The sequence below is a fragment of the Sceloporus undulatus genome, chromosome 6 (genome assembly GCF_019175285.1).
Source record: "Sceloporus undulatus isolate JIND9_A2432 ecotype Alabama chromosome 6, SceUnd_v1.1, whole genome shotgun sequence".
Classification (NCBI taxonomy): domain Eukaryota; kingdom Metazoa; phylum Chordata; class Lepidosauria; order Squamata; family Phrynosomatidae; genus Sceloporus; species Sceloporus undulatus.
In genome coordinates this window covers 101,950,582-101,966,428 of record NC_056527.1, presented here as the reverse complement: position 1 = coordinate 101,966,428, position 15,847 = coordinate 101,950,582, and the positions used below count along the sequence as shown (strand labels likewise).

The window sequence follows — 15,847 nt, the reverse complement described above, 5'->3', positions numbered from 1 at the left end:
TGAATTCTGAGAGAGTTATGAAAATACAAAACCTGTGAAGTTAAAATTACTCCTGCTACTAAACCATCACCAGGGGAAGGATTTCTCTCTCTCCTGCCACCATCATAGGATTGCCTTATGAGGACATGAGAGAGAGCCTTCTTGGTACTTGCTCTTATTGCTGCTTTTTTTTTTGGTCTGTCTGTTCAGGCCCCTGACTTAATTTAAAGCCCTGAAGCTGCTTTAATCAGACAATCCGTGCTTGAAGGCAAGGATACAGGATTGAAGAAATTCTGTCTACACCTCCTCCCCATAGCTGGGCACACAATGATGGCATTAGCACTGAGATACATTGGGGTCCTTGAGAGGTCCTCAGCTATGTGTTTGGCTTAGATGAGATATTGGTAGATACTTCTCCAGTCCTGCCAGTTCACACTGAAGCCTGTTTGAGGTGGTTTATGGGAATAGGTTGGGAAGAGGCTTTGGGGCTGCATGGTGGGGATAAGAATATCAAACTGTGAAGCATCAGAAAAAGCACATCTATGTATCTAATGAGCACAACATGCAAGGAAATATTCCTATCTGAATTATGACCACCATGTTTCCTTTATTATTATAGATTCCAAATCTCCTGATTTGCATGCTAGCTGGTCAAGCCTTCAGCAATGTAATGGGCAATGTGAGGCTCTGTGTTGGCAGATCTAAGACCCATCTGAAGTGAGACTTGCCTAGCCATCTCTGCTGAAAAGCATTTGAGCAAGGATGTTCAACTGTGCAAATTTACCAGCATGCCTATTTTCAGCATTTCCAGTAAAATCTATCTAGGAGACAAACAACTAAACTCAGTATTTCCTTCTCATTAGCTGCTCCTTGTTGTTCAGCTCTGGCCTCAGAGCAATGATGTAGCATTTAGGCAAAAAGATGCAAACCAGTAACCCAGCAGTGGAAGCCAAGATGGAGAATATCTCCACAGCCACCATGTATTTCCCCTTGGTGCTCAGGTAGGTTGGAACAAATGACACCCAAACACTGCAAAAGACCAACATGCTGAAAGTGATGAATTTAGCTTCATTAAAAATGTCAGGTAACTTCCTAGCTGGAAAAGCCACAAGGAAGCTGACAGTGGCCAGGAAACCCAGATAACCCAAGACACAGTAAAACAAGGCAGTTGAACCCTCATTGCATTTCAGTATGATTTCCTCATCCAGTGAATGCATGTCCACATCTGGAAAAGGAGGAGAAATAATCAGCCAAGCTATACAGATGCCTGCTTGAACAAAGGAGCCAGAAAGGATGATAGAGCTTGCCAGTTGTTTCCCCATCCATTTCCCCATCCTGGATCCTGGTTTGGTAGCCAGGAATGCCGAAACTACTGTGATGGTTTTCCCCAAGATACTGGAAAGTGCCACAGAGAAGATGATGCCAAAAAACATTTGTCGGAAAAGGCAGGTCACCTTTCCTGGCTTCCCAATGAAGAGGAAGGAGCAAAGGAAACAGAGAAGAAGTGAAATGAGAAGGATGTAAGTGACACTCTGGTTGTTGGCTTTGACGATAGGAGTATCTTTGTGCTTCACAAACATTCCAAGGACTATAACTGTGATCAAAGAGAAAAAAACAACCAAGGTAGATAAAATAATCCCTAAAGAGTCTGTGTAAGCAAGATAGCTTAGAATTTTAGGAACACACTGAGTTTGTTCCTTATTTGGATATTGTTCCTTGGGACACTGAACACAGGAATCCATATCTGTGGAGAAAGAATATGTTACATTTAAATAGTATATAGTGCCCACGCACATGCACACATACTACCCTTGTATTACATTGATATGTCTTTATGTCATGTTTCCTACCTATCTGCTGAGAGATCATCCCTTGTGGACACAAAACACAATCGTAACAGCAAAATTTCTCTCCCTCCTTCTTTTTCTTTCTATAGCCAGGATAGCAGTTGTCATTGCACATAGAACGGGGCAGCACCTGTCCAGAATCATGGACATTGATTAGTATTATTATCTACAAAATCTAATTATTCCAAAATATTGTGTCACTTTCACCAAAGCACATTTCAATATTATCTCCTCTGATTTATTAAAGAACCACTGCTTTATTAGAGGGAATCCCTTATACGGAATATGTTTGCCCTTATGGAGAGAGTTCTGAAGAGTGTCTATCTCATGTCCAATTTTTCTGTACCTTTTACTAATTTATTTCATGTTTACTACTAATTAAGTTCCCAGGCAAGTCTGGCAAATGAAACCTGGTGCACATACTAGGAGATTCTGATAAAAAAGTATAACAGAAGCAGTTCTTCTTTTCCACTGCTAAAATGTGAAAGTCTATGATATCTAAACTTGTGCAACAGGTAGTTCTGCCCACTGGCCATTAAGACCCTGACTGTTTTTATAGATGACATTAATATTTTTATATTTTATATTATGCATGATTGTGGCTCATGTGATGATAATAATAAAGGTAAATTTAAAGAGAGAGAGAAAGAGAACTCATATAAACATTTAATTTTGTTTTTATTATCATGCTATTTTTAACAATTAATATATTTGAAGGAAATATTATATGCTTTAAATTATATGTTTTATAGAGTTATTTTAACACATTTATGTATTTAATGTGTTTCCTGATTGTTTCTGGGCTGTAATAAAAGGTTTTTGTTGTTGATGAGCACGCACACCTTGAAAATGTATTTTCCACCAATAGCAATTTGTTGTGGCTGGGGAGTTTATCACATGGGAGGAATTTCTCTTAATTTCGAATGAAAAGAAAGTGGGGCCAGAATGCATTCACGTGAACTTGCTAGTTCAAATTGTGTTCGAACTGACTTCCCATTGCCTGAAAATAGCTTGCCATTGCCCAAAATTGTGTGTGATCACTTCTCATGCAATAACGTGAAACCCCATGATTGCGTTCAGACTGACTTCCCATTGCCCACAATTGCATGTGGTAGTCTATCACGCAATAATGTTAAACTCCATGATTGTGTTCAGATTGCCAATGGATTATACTTCCAATTTCCCTTGTCTAATAACATCCTGGGTAAGCCAAGCTCTATCAGACTCTCCTCAATGTCATATATCTTGCACACACAGGAAAAACATCTCTCCTGCTCCCATGTTATGCAACTGTCATTGTAGCCAGAAGAAGTCAGCACATGTCTAGAATTATGGAAGCAGATAAACTATAGGAGGATATTTCTCAGAGATCTCACACTGGGTAGATCAGGGCTGTGAACACAAAGGAATAAGGAGATACATTTGGGAATTAAACATTGATAGGGTCTCAAAATTTGATTAATGCATCAGTGGCCTAGATTCAATTGTTAGTTACAAATAGGGTACACCCATTAAACGAATGGTACTTGTAGTCGTGTTGACTTGCCAACTTTCCATTGATTCAGTGGCACTGCTCTAGTTTGGACTAAAATTGAATTCATTTATGCCATTCTGAATAGTAAGATATTGATGCTACTCTAAAAGTGACCGTCGAAATTGCTTTGTTAGTTCATGCAGATATATGAATGACTAACAAGGTGGGAAAGATGCAACCTGAACCTTGATTTTCACCCAGAGATAACTTTAATGAAAATATTGTTTCATATTTTAACATCTTCAAAAGCATTAAACTTCATTTATATGAAGTGACCACTGAGAGCTACATTTCAGGGCACAACACCATGGTCCCATGATCAGAAAGGCCTCCAGGTCCAGGATAATATGATTTCTACAGTTTGATGTATAATAATACACTAAACCCTGGGAAGATAATTACATCCAAAATCTTAAAATATCTCACTGGAGAAGTGCTTACACCAGTGGACATTGGTACCCTGCTCTTCACTGTAGACAAGGTTTGGAGTTCCAGAGTGTGTGAGCCTTTGCTGGACAGACTCCAAGAACCAGTCACCATTGTCAGGAGCAAGCAGTATCCAGCACCAATCCAGAATCAAAACCATAAATCAGAGTCAGGACTAAGGAACTAAGGGTAGCCAAGTCATTAAACAGTCCAGGGGTTATCAGTCTGTACACTTAGATAAGCTGAGCTGTCAAGAGGAAGATTGATGTTGTATTCAGCAGGGTACCTGATGGCTGTAACTTTCTTTTATAGCCAGCATGTTCAGCCAATGCCCAGGTTCCAGCAGCATTCAGGGAGAGGGTTCCACAGCTGTGCTCCTCTCAGTGCCTTGACTGCAGCCTTTCACTTCATCTGCATGGTCTGGGCCTAACACTTAAGCCCTCCTCCTTTCTCTGGGCCTGGGGGGGTCTCTCCTCCAGCTTCTTTTCCTGCTGAACAGAAGGAGGATTTGGCTGGCTGTTAGCATCTACAGTGACTCCTCTAGTGTTAAATTTGGTTTCTTTTCCAATTAAGAGGAACTCTCAAGAAGGGGCATGACAATTGGTGGTCAGTGGAGCAGAAATTCCATTTCAAGCTTTACCCTTCAAACCTTAAAGGAGTTATCCATAGTGTTGAAATCTGTCTTCTAATTAAGTTCTGCACTTTGGATAGTTCCTTTAAAGTCTAGATTGAATTCCATGTCACCATTCTACTAACAAGAGAATTTGATCAAAAAGAAGAAAGTGGCACAACAGGGGAGACAAGACCTCTCTCTCTCTCTCTCTCTCTTTCTCTCTCCATCCTAAAGATGAAATTATGAAGTCAAAAATGTATGTGAAGTCTCTTACAACAATTTGACAATTTAGATGAAGTTAAGATGATTAACCTCACCATTCCTTTTTATTGTTTCTTTTTTAAAAGAATAGAATTGTAATAAAATGCCATCAAGCATAATTCAGCATCCAGAGAAGCAAGCAGAGGAATGAAATTTGCTCATAAATGATCTTGTCATTTGATATACTCAGTGATTTATATCTGTGACTCACCCGATTAAAGATTTTGTGCCACACAATTTGGTCATCATTAATGGTTAATTCTTGGCCTAGGGGAGCTTGAGGATCCAGTCTTCCAACTTTGACTCTAACCACTGAGCCATTGGACAACATCAGCCAGTTTGTAACATCAAATCCGGTGACTAATTCTCTATTTTTGTTGAAATGCACTGTCTCTCCAACACTGTTATTGAATGAGATGCTACTTAGAAAGTGATGGACCTAGAAAACATTTAAAAAGGGGAAATGGGGTTTAAAATTTTGAAAATAAGCTTCAGAAAGATCTAACTCAGCTGAAGTCCATATATACAATGATGTTGTATTTCTAGTTGTCATTTTCTTACAGTTGACTCCTTCCAAGTAACCAGTTATGAATAAAAATACAGTGGGCCCTTGTTATCTGCTGGAGTTTGGTTCCAGGACTCTCCATAGGTAAAAAAGTCCGTGGATGCTCAAGTCCCATTAAAGACAATGGCATAACAAAATGGTGCCCCTTATAGAAAATGGCAAAATCAAGGCTTGTTATTTGGAATTTATACTTTTAAAAAATATTTTCAAGCAGAGGATACTTGAATCTGTGGATAAAAAAATCCATAGATAAGGAGGGCTGACTGTATTAGTTATGAATAATAACTATTTTAAAATCTAAACATGGTTAGTGTGGACCCATTAGAATCAATGAAGTAACTCATTATGAACTTAAAACACAATGATTTCACTGGATCTACACCTAGCAAGTTTAGATCCCAAATACCAACATGGTCAGAATTATTATTCCAAATCTATTTTCAATACCAAACCAATTTTCTGTAATTGTATTATGCAGAACTGCCATCCATTTTTCCCTCTGTATCACAAGCTAACCTCCCCTTCAAAAAAAAAGCATTAAATTTTAATTACCACCCATGGTTGAAAAGCCCATTTCCATCCATGTGCCAACCTTCTGTGCTTCAAAATGGATTTGTATCTAGCATGCAATGCATGTGCCACAGCATAGACAGCATTGTAGACACTGTAACTGTGCCCTGTCATGGAGATTTCAAACAAAGGTCCAGGAAGGATCGCAAGATTTTCCTCCCCAGTACAGGGTTTCTCCTCCTCCTTCCCCTTAGAAGGATTTAGAGAACAACTGAATGCTTGTTCCCAAAAGCCCAAGATAAAACCATCTCGCCTGCTCCAAGAAGGTCCAACTGACTGAGCAAATTCTTGGAATCCTTTGGGCTGATTGGAGTGAACAGTAAAAGATATGGAACCATGAAAGGTTTCTATGTCCCAGTCCTTTTGAATAATAGATGATTGAAAATCCCAGTGGGAGGTAACAATCCACATTTTGCCCAGTGGAGGTGATACCAAGAAAGTTGTTGTAAACAGTAGTACTCTCAAAGAACCAAAGGACGGGGTTTCACCATATACAAAAAATACATTGGCTTTTCCTGCAGTAAAGTTGTTATAGATTTTCCCCTGATTAAAATATACATCTGGTATGTTGTCATTATAAGACCAGTTTGGTAATCTGTATATGAAGGAATAGCAGATTCCATTCTGGGAAAGCATTGGCACCATTATTTGTAAAAAACTGTCTCCTTTGTCATCATCCACAGCAAAGAGTCCAATCCATGTCCATCTGAAATGCTGAAGTAACCTTACAACTCCTCTGTACTGTTGGGTTTCATTTGGGACCATCTGATACAAAAAGGGGGCATGGAGTTTGGCAGGATATGATGGCAGAAATGATCCATATGTGAGCTGAAATCAAATTTAGGGAGGAAATTCAGATAGATTATAAAACAAGATAGTCTTAATCAGAGGGAAAAGGAGAGGGAAGCTACAGCAATGGCAAACAATCATCCTTGAGCTCAAAAACACAAACACTCCTTTTGTCTCCTCAAAGACAGAAATAAACATAGTGTGCCTCTTCCTACAACTTACCTGTGGAGCCTTGTAATTTGCTGAAAGGATGGCCACATTGGCAGAGATTTCAGAGATACATCCTCCAATGAGAGCTATCAGATTGTTCTGGTTGTGGCACTTGAAATTGGGGACAAACCTATGCCGTGTTGAAAAGAGGCTCAAGGTAGCCTTATAAATCATTCTTGCTGTGTAGTAGCTGTTGAGAATGTGGAACCCCAGAGAGAGATTGGATAAGATTTTGGGATTTTCATTTATCTCTTTGACAGCAAATGCCAAGGCCAGGATGTGTTGGTAGTTCTTAGGCACTGATCTGCAAAAAGCATTGCACATTCTTTTAACAAGTAATCACCACAAGAACAACATATTTTTTTTCAAATGTGAGGCTTAATTCAAATTACACTGAATCAAATGGTAAGAAGTAAACCATCTGAAAAATGTGTTTTTCTCAGGAATAGTTTTTGGATCATTCCTGCATCCTGCACTTATTATGTTCAATTTCTTTGCACACAAACAGTAATAACAAAAAGAACCCAATAAGGTAGTCCTAAGCACACTGGTCATATGTAACTTAACCTTTTTTCCAAAGAAAATTCTAAGCTTCACATATACCCAGAGAGACAGACAGACAGACAGATAGACAGACAGACAGACATTTGCCCCAATGTGCATCATCTTACACTTGCTTATTCTGAATCTCTTTTGTCATTTTCCTCTTCTTCCTCCCAGTTTTCAAATATTGTTTTGGATGTGCTTGCTATCAATTTTTCTTCTAAATAATTTAATATCATTAGCAAACACAGCCACCAGACTATGCCACTGCAACCCCAGGTACAAGCTTAAAAGTGTCAGTCCTGATATAGGCCCTTGAGGGACCGCATGGCACATATCCCTCCATTGCAAGAAATGATAATTTATTCCTACTTTGCTTGCTGCTCTTTAATCACTTTTCAGTATGTAGGAGGACTTCTCATGTCCCAGGACTACTATGTTTGCTCAGGAATCAAAAGACTACCTGGGGTATGTAGCAAGCCATTAAGCAGTAAGCGGTTGCTGTTGTTTTTAGTAATGGTTAAATAATCGATAGTGGAGGCAGTGAGATTCCATAATGAGAAATTGAAAAGAAAAAAGACAAAGAACAGGGTGGGAAGAGAGTGGCATGGAGAGTCAGCTCAATGTAGTGCCATTAATTGGGCAGCTGCCTTTCCAAACCTGCCTTCCTGCTTCCCCCTCCATGCTTTCACCACCTCTTTCTCCTCGTGGCTTGAATAAAGATGATGGCACTGACTGGCAGTGTAAAGGAGGGAAGGAAGAGCAAGAGGGGGGGAAGGAGAGCATGGGAGGGCAGCTGTCCATGAGACTTGATGCCAACTCACCCACACCTGCACCTGTCTTGCTCATGGTGGCATCCCATGGTGGCTTTCTGCCATTGCTGAATATTTGTGGGGTTGGGTGCCACTCAGGAGGTGAGAGTTTGCTTTGTTTTTGAGTAGTAAGGCCCACCTGATAGTGGCTGCTCAACCACGCGGGTAACATCAAAGAGGGAAAAAAAGAGAGTCCTCTAACTTCTGAATGCAAGGAATAAATATTTTAAATAAAATAAATCTGCCTTTGGGTGCTATTTATATTATTATTATATTAATTATTATATATTATTTTATTCCTCACCCTATTTTCCACAGAATTCCAGAGACCAATAATGTCAGTTTTAACTGTTTAAGTACAGTCAGTCTTCCACATTTGGAAGTTGGTCATCACCACCCCTTGGCGATTTTTCCTGTTCCTGACCAAAGCTGGATGCTGTAGTGTGAGTTGTGCATAGCAATCTCAATTTGCACACAGCAGCCTCCTCGGAAACTAGAAGGCTTCCATGTCAATGGACATACAAAGTCTCCTGCTTTTGAAGTGGGGAGTAAGATCCTTTATACTTTCCACTCCCAAAGCTGGGAAACTCTTGTATGCCCATTGAATCCAAAACTTCTCGTTTCAGGAATGGTGAGCAAGAACAATCCTACTCCTCACTTTCAAAACTGCTGTGAGACCACAAACAAACAGGGACAACAGTGTGATACAGCAGACAAAAATGCTAACACAAATCTGATTACATTAACAGGTCTAAGCATTCAGATCGAGTAAGAAGTCCACTCTATTTGGTTGGTCAGATCTCACTTGGAAGCAGCACAATAATCTGAGCACCCACATTTCTCCCTATAAGACCCACCACACCTTTCCTGGAAATATTGCCATTTCTTCCCACAGTATTCTCCGCACCACCATCTCCAAAGTATTTCCCCACCACTAAGTATCCCCACCCAGTTTCTTCTCCACCATAAGTCTGCATTGACGCACTAGGACTGGAGCCTAATACCAAGTTGTGCACAATCCATTGTCAAACAAACTGGTTTTTTCCCATATATCTCTGGCAAAAGTGCACATAGTTTTTCATTTCTAAACTATTGAAGGGTAGCCTAAGAATAAAAGCACACACACACACACACCACACCCACACCAGATTTGAGTAATGAGGGAAAATGTACACAGTGGGTTGCGCTACATCAGCAGAGAATAGGGACAGCATTCTGACAATTCAGTATATTTAATTTTCTTTTGCCATTTACAATATGGAGCTGGTGAAGAGGCGCTCTCCCTTAACTGGGATCCACTGGGAGAGGCGGGAAACACAAATACATATTATTATTATTATTATTATTATTATTATTATTATTATTATATCTTTTTTAAAAATAAATATCGGCATAACTGAATGCAGTTCCAGATCAGTTAAACCTGATTTCAAAAAACAATGTGCCACCAAAGAAGCACTAAACTTTTTGTGTTATAAAATATTGCTGCATGTGTTTTTATACACTGTCCATTCATTTTATCATCCATCGCTTTTTAATACCACTATTGGGCTTATTATTTACAGTTACAACATATACACTTGAAATAACAGAAACTACATTAATTCAAAGGTTTGCTAGCATGAAGGCTACAATTTATAGAAAAGGCTGCCAAGGAGTTATGAAGTGGGAAAAAAAACTTGAGAACTCCTGATATTCCTCCATATGTATAAAGGTACATGCCTTGATCAGGCAATTGGAAAGGCGGGATATAAATAAAATATTATTATATTATATTATTATTATTATTATTATGATTGATTAAAAACTCCAAATCTAGTGAGAAGGACATAGCAGAAGGCATTTTGATACTTATTCACAAGGCGGTCTTATTATATGGTTAACAAACATATTTTTAAAAAAAAACTTTTCACCAATTTAGTTGAAACAGACATTAAACCTACTGTTATGTTATTAAACACTGGTACAGAGCATGATTCATAGACATGTTTATAAAATCAGCAATCATATATGAGTTCTCTTCGTTACCATCCGGTTGCAATTTGTTTGCTTCTGTTTTATTTTTACTTCAACTCTTTCTGGGTTTGTCAAAAACTGTCCTGCCAAAACTAACCTCATATCTTTTGTTTACGATAGGTCACTGGTTTAGTAGATTGTGATAATGCTTTAAGTATCCTTTATGTGGATCAGCAAAACATTTCAGAGGTTACCATGATGTGTTGATTAAACATGGAGGAGATGGAAACACTATCAGATGGATCCATAATAGGTTGGAAACCCATCCTGAAAGATTTGACACCAGCGGCTGTGGTTCAAACTGGAAGGAGGTCTCCTTTGCGCTGACTACTATAATCCAAAATTGCATACCTAATTGTTTGCTTGCATTTTCTTTGTGCACATTTTATATTTTTCAAGTTTGACTCCAGTTTTTTTAGGATTTTTTTTTTCTTCCTTTACACTTATCCTTGGTTATACTCATCATCATCTGGATTTCAAACTTCCCTTCTTGATCTGTGATATGTATTCTAGTGCATCTTCTGTTAATATGGTTTTGAATAGAACCCAAATGTCAAAGGCAGATTTAACCCTTTTTATTACTTCCCCATAACATCCTTTTACCAGTTTCCTCATTTTTCTAAAAAAAAAAAAAAAAAAAAAAGGCTATTTCAGAAATCTTATCTTTTTGTCATTCCTAACATGCATTTATCTGGTCAAATATAATTAAAGTCACTTGTTACAGCTTGGCTCTCCCTTATCTGAAATGCTTGGAACCAGAAGGTTTTTTTTTGGATTTTGACCTTTTTTTAATACCAGCATTTATATAGACATACATAATGAGGTATCTTGGAGATGGAACTCAAGTCTACATACAAAATTCATTTATGTTTCCTAGACACCTTATACACATAGCCTGAATGTAATTCTATACAATATTTTTCAATAATTTGGTGCATGAAACAAATTTTGTATACACAGAACCATCATAAAGCAAAGGCGTCACTATTTCAGCCCCCCATGAAAAACGTTTCGAGTTTTGGAATATTTCAGAGTTTGGACTTTTGGATAAGGGAGACTCAACTTGTATTATTCCTTCTTTTTTATTTATTTACTTCTCTTTTTTTCCTCGCCTTTTATTTTATTTTATTTTATTTTTCACCCTTCCTAACTTCATTCCCCATCTCAAGACCTGAACATTTTGATGATGAAGGCAAGGAGAAATCCCTTTCTAAATCATTTTGAGGATTGGTATTGACACTCACAGCAGTTCTGTGGTGAAGTGAATAAATAAATGATACCAGATGTAAGGAGTGATTAAGCAAATTATATCAAGTCATTCATATTACCTGAAGTCAGAGACATATTAGTGCAATTGAAGGGAATCTTCATTAGCAGTTGACATGAGAAAAGGTATTACAAAGGCAAAATGCAAATGGTAACCTTGCATAAACCCACAGACGCTTCAATGCAATATTGCAGATGCTTCATATTTGTAGCTGGGTGCCAATATGCAAGTTGTTGTTGTTTTTTTAAATCTATCTATCTAACTAACCATTCATCTATGAGGATGAACATCTGCTGGCAAATATAGGCAAATATGCACATACATCCTTTGGGAAGTTGAATTGATTTTGGTTCCCTCCCAAATCTGTTTTACATTTCAGCAATAAACCCAAAATTCATCCTATTTCAGAAATAGCACTGGCATACTATTACCAACAACAGAAAAGAATGAAACATGGTTTTATTTCTAAATAGTAATATGAAATGAGACATTTAAAATTCAAAAGACATGGAAGTACATGAGCAAGGTCATGGAGGGGAGCATCGTGGAAAATCTCAATGAGAACATAATCTAGCATGTGAATGTTTCATGAAGACTTATCAGACCTTATCAGACCTTCTTTCTCTTCACCTTCCCACCAGGGCCCTCCGTTCTGGTAGTCAAGGGTTCCTGTCTCAGCCCAGGATTTCCTCTGCCCCATCCCGGATTCGCCCCTTTTCACTTGCTGCCCCTCACTCCTGGAACCTTCTTCCTCCACAAGCAAGAGCCATCACTTCTTTAACCAGCTTCAAAACGGAGCTGAAAACCATCCTATTCAGAGAAGCCTTCCCAGGCATCGCATAATTGTCGCTTACTATCTGATGTTCTGTTGTTGGCTGTTTATCGATCCATTTCCTGTATTCCTATGTACTGTATATGTATTATCCTACTTGTGATTATGTATTTTCCCTGGATAATGATTAACCATCCATTATGAAGCCTTGCCCTCCCTCCAGTCCATCTGCCTTGGTCCAGGCCTCGGAGGTTGAGAGGAACTGCTGGACCTCTTACCCTTTCCCTCCACCACTCCCTTCTCCTTCTGTATCATGTCTTTTTAGATTGTAAGCCTGAGGGCAGGGAACCGTCTAACTAAAAAGATTGCATGTACAGCGCTGTGTAAATTTACAGCGCTTCATAAATAAAGGTTAATAATAATAATAATAATAATAACAGTAGGATTATGAATGGTAATTTATTAGAGATTTTTACCCATCAGGAGCAATGTTAGGCAAATTACATACACACACATACACGCCACAGCAAAACAATGATCATGAACTCAAATATTTCAGAAATACAAAGTGTCTTACATGGTTAGTTCGGTCAATGTCCGTGAAGGCTCTCTCATGAAAGACACTTCATCATTGAAGAAGGCCACCTGTGAAACAATGGCACCAATGATGAGATCACCTGGCTGGTAAAATTCATGAGGAATATGCAGAGGATCATCAGGTATGGAGCAATTCATCAAAAGTGGTTTGCATATGATACGACACAGCAGAACAAGCATGCATATTGCCACTAGCATGAGCCTTTTGAGAAAGCTTCTCCTCCACAAACAGAATCCCATGTTTCCCTTTACAGCATGATCTCTGCCTCTCAATGCTATTGTTGCTGCTTCTGTGAAATAATGGAGGATCCCATATTACCCAGATTTATAGCTTCTGCACCGCAACTGAACAGATGTACCCTAAACTGATATTGACAGTTCCTGACTCCTTCCTTTAGCTTCTAATGGTGGTATATTATCTTTGTCTGTTACATATAGATGTAATTCTGATTTTTGCATGGTGCTGAAAAAGAAAGCAATCAGGTTTTATACATTTTTTGTTGTTATAAATTATAGTTTTGTAAGGGCTTTGATGAAAAACAATTAGGCTGACTACTAATCTTGCTAATGCACCCTGCAAATCCTCTGTGTAAAAGAATGGACACTGTAATTTTGACAATGATAGGGGAGATGATGGCTTCCTCGGGGTCATTGTTAGCATCTGGGTCTTGTTAGTCTTTGTTTTCAGCCTTTGTTTTTAAGTGCTGCTAGATTTTGAAGTTGCGTCATGCATGAGAAAATTCACAAAGATATTTTCCTTAATGCTGTGAAAAGTAGTTTTCTTTTGTGAGGGGCAAGAAATGAATGGCACACCGCTGGTCAGTGCAGGTCTCTTCTGTTCAGAGGTAGCTTAATCTACACTGAAGAATTAATGCAGTTTGACACCACTTTAACTGCCATGGCTCCATCCTAAGGAATTCTGGGATGTGTAGTTTTGTGAGATATTTAGCTAGATATTTCTGGTGCCATGACAAACTACAAATCCCAGGATTTTATAGGATAGAGCTATGACAGTTAAAGCAGAGTCAAACTGCAGACAGACAAATATTTTAACTGAGTTTAGAAAATATTTGAGGAGTATCCACACATTACATCTGCTATGATTTTGTTACAGATGGACGAAGATCCTGCACTAAAAGATAAAACATAAAATTCCACCTCTTTTCCCCTCCACCTTGACCCCCCTTTTTCATGTCTGCCACCTCATGACATGGTCATATACTGACCAGTGAAGATAGGTTGGGAAAGTGTCAAGATATCTGCCTATAGGTAGACATGCAATAATGCTTTCATCCCCTGGGATTACCAAAGGGCCCTTAGGATACCTTCATCATTGTTTATCCAGCTATAGGCACATAGTTAAATGTTTCTCTTCAACCTCACACTGGTCTCCACAATCCAGTAAATGGCCCGGGGAAAAGTGCAAAGATGAAAAAGATTTTGAATGACTTTTTGTCATTTCACATGGGAGGTAGTGATTTCATGGGTGTTAGGCTGGATTTGTGGTCCCATATGTCAGTAACCAGATCTCATGGTTTGTTGCTTAAGCACTGAGTTACAAAATCCTCACTTGCCTTGGTCCTCATTTGTTTCTTTCCCTTTCTCGCAGTATACAAGAAATCTTTATGGCACTGATAACTAGTACAGCTCACTCTTCACCAGTATGTTTGGCAGTACCGGTATGTTTGTCATTAATCTGTTTCACAGAAAGAGACTTGACTCTTACCACTAATTATGTCTTCAGAAAATCATTTTTTTTTTCCCTTCGCAAGTGACAGTACTGAATCTTCTTAAGATTCCAGTAGGTTCTTGTAACTTCCATGTGAGTGGAATAGTAAATCTTTTTGAAATTTCAGCCTGACTTTGGAAGAATCTAGTCAAGCTGCAGAAACCAAGTAGTTCAACTCCTTGGACAGCTTCTTTCAAATTCAAAGTAAACCTCAGAGTGGATTTGCTGTCTCACAGGCAGCTTTGAAGGTTGTGACTAAAGCAGAGTATAGGAAGCCTATAACACCCTGCTAAATCAGCTCCATCAGCTGCCATCCCATTTCTGGGAAGAATTCATTTAAGGTCCTCCATTTTTATTAAATATCCTACATTTTGGGCTGAGTTTTGTCCTGCAGTTGTCCTACAGTTTGGTCTAGAATTTGTTCCACATTTTGTCCCTGGTTTTAGTGGACAATTATGGCAACCCTATTTTATGGCCTTTAAAGCCCTGCATGGCTTGGGTTCAGACTATAAGGAAGACAGTATCTCCCTAATAAAGTGGAGAAAAAAAATAGAATTTTTTGCAAAAGACAAAGCATTAGCAGCACACAAATGTTATTTTCTTAACAGTCTACTGATGTTGTTCTACATGCACATTTTTTGTGCAGGGATTGCATAAACATGGGGGCTCTACAGACCACCCCGATAGAGCAGCATCCTGTGTCCCTTTCAGTGCCAGATTGGGGGCACAGCAACTGCACATTGCAGCCCCAATCTGGTGCTTTGCCGACTGTAGAAGAAACAGCAAAGTGCTGCTCTTTTTAGAGCTGGCAAAAAAACACCCTTACCACCGCTGTGGCACTTTTCTGTGTTCCTTTCAGCGTGGAGTGTGCAAACACCATGCCAAAGGAGTGCCGTGATGCCACCCACTGTTCAGGTGGGCAGTTGGGCAGTGTGACACTAGCACGGGGGCAGTATTGGGGCATGTGGCACCACATCCCCATGCTGCCTCCTTGCTGGTGCTTCAACTCGGTTTGTACAGCCCCTAAGTCCAAAACTCTGAAGACTCTCATCAGATTCTTTCCAGCTGATAATGTCACTACTTTTCCCACTGTTGTAAAAGCCTAAACTAACATCAGAATGCATAGACACCACTGTTTGTGAAAACCTGGTTCAATAACTACACATGCAAAGGTGGTTCATTAAGTGAGCCAAACTTATCACAAAAGGTTTATTTCCAATGGTACATAAGTAAATTTTAAATCATAGAATCATAAATCTGCATGTTCTTCTGTCAGATGGCATCAGGCAGTGTAGAATGTGAGTAAGTTTAAGATGC

At 38.9% G+C, this 15,847-nt stretch overlaps 1 protein-coding gene across 1 annotated transcript; it reads right to left on the bottom strand.

Moving 5' to 3' along the window:
* Positions 1 to 821: 821 nt before the first annotated feature.
* LOC121933764 (vomeronasal type-2 receptor 26-like) lies at positions 822 to 15,512 on the bottom strand. The gene is made up of 7 exons (XM_042473755.1): positions 15,357 to 15,512; positions 12,782 to 12,885; positions 6,807 to 7,098; positions 5,778 to 6,623; positions 4,872 to 5,099; positions 1,830 to 1,956; positions 822 to 1,723 (listed from the first exon to the last, which is right to left on the bottom strand). The coding sequence occupies exons 1-7, from the start codon at positions 15,510 to 15,512 to the stop codon at positions 822 to 824; spliced, it is 2,655 nt and encodes an 884-aa protein (XP_042329689.1).
* Positions 15,513 to 15,847: the final 335 nt, after the last annotated feature.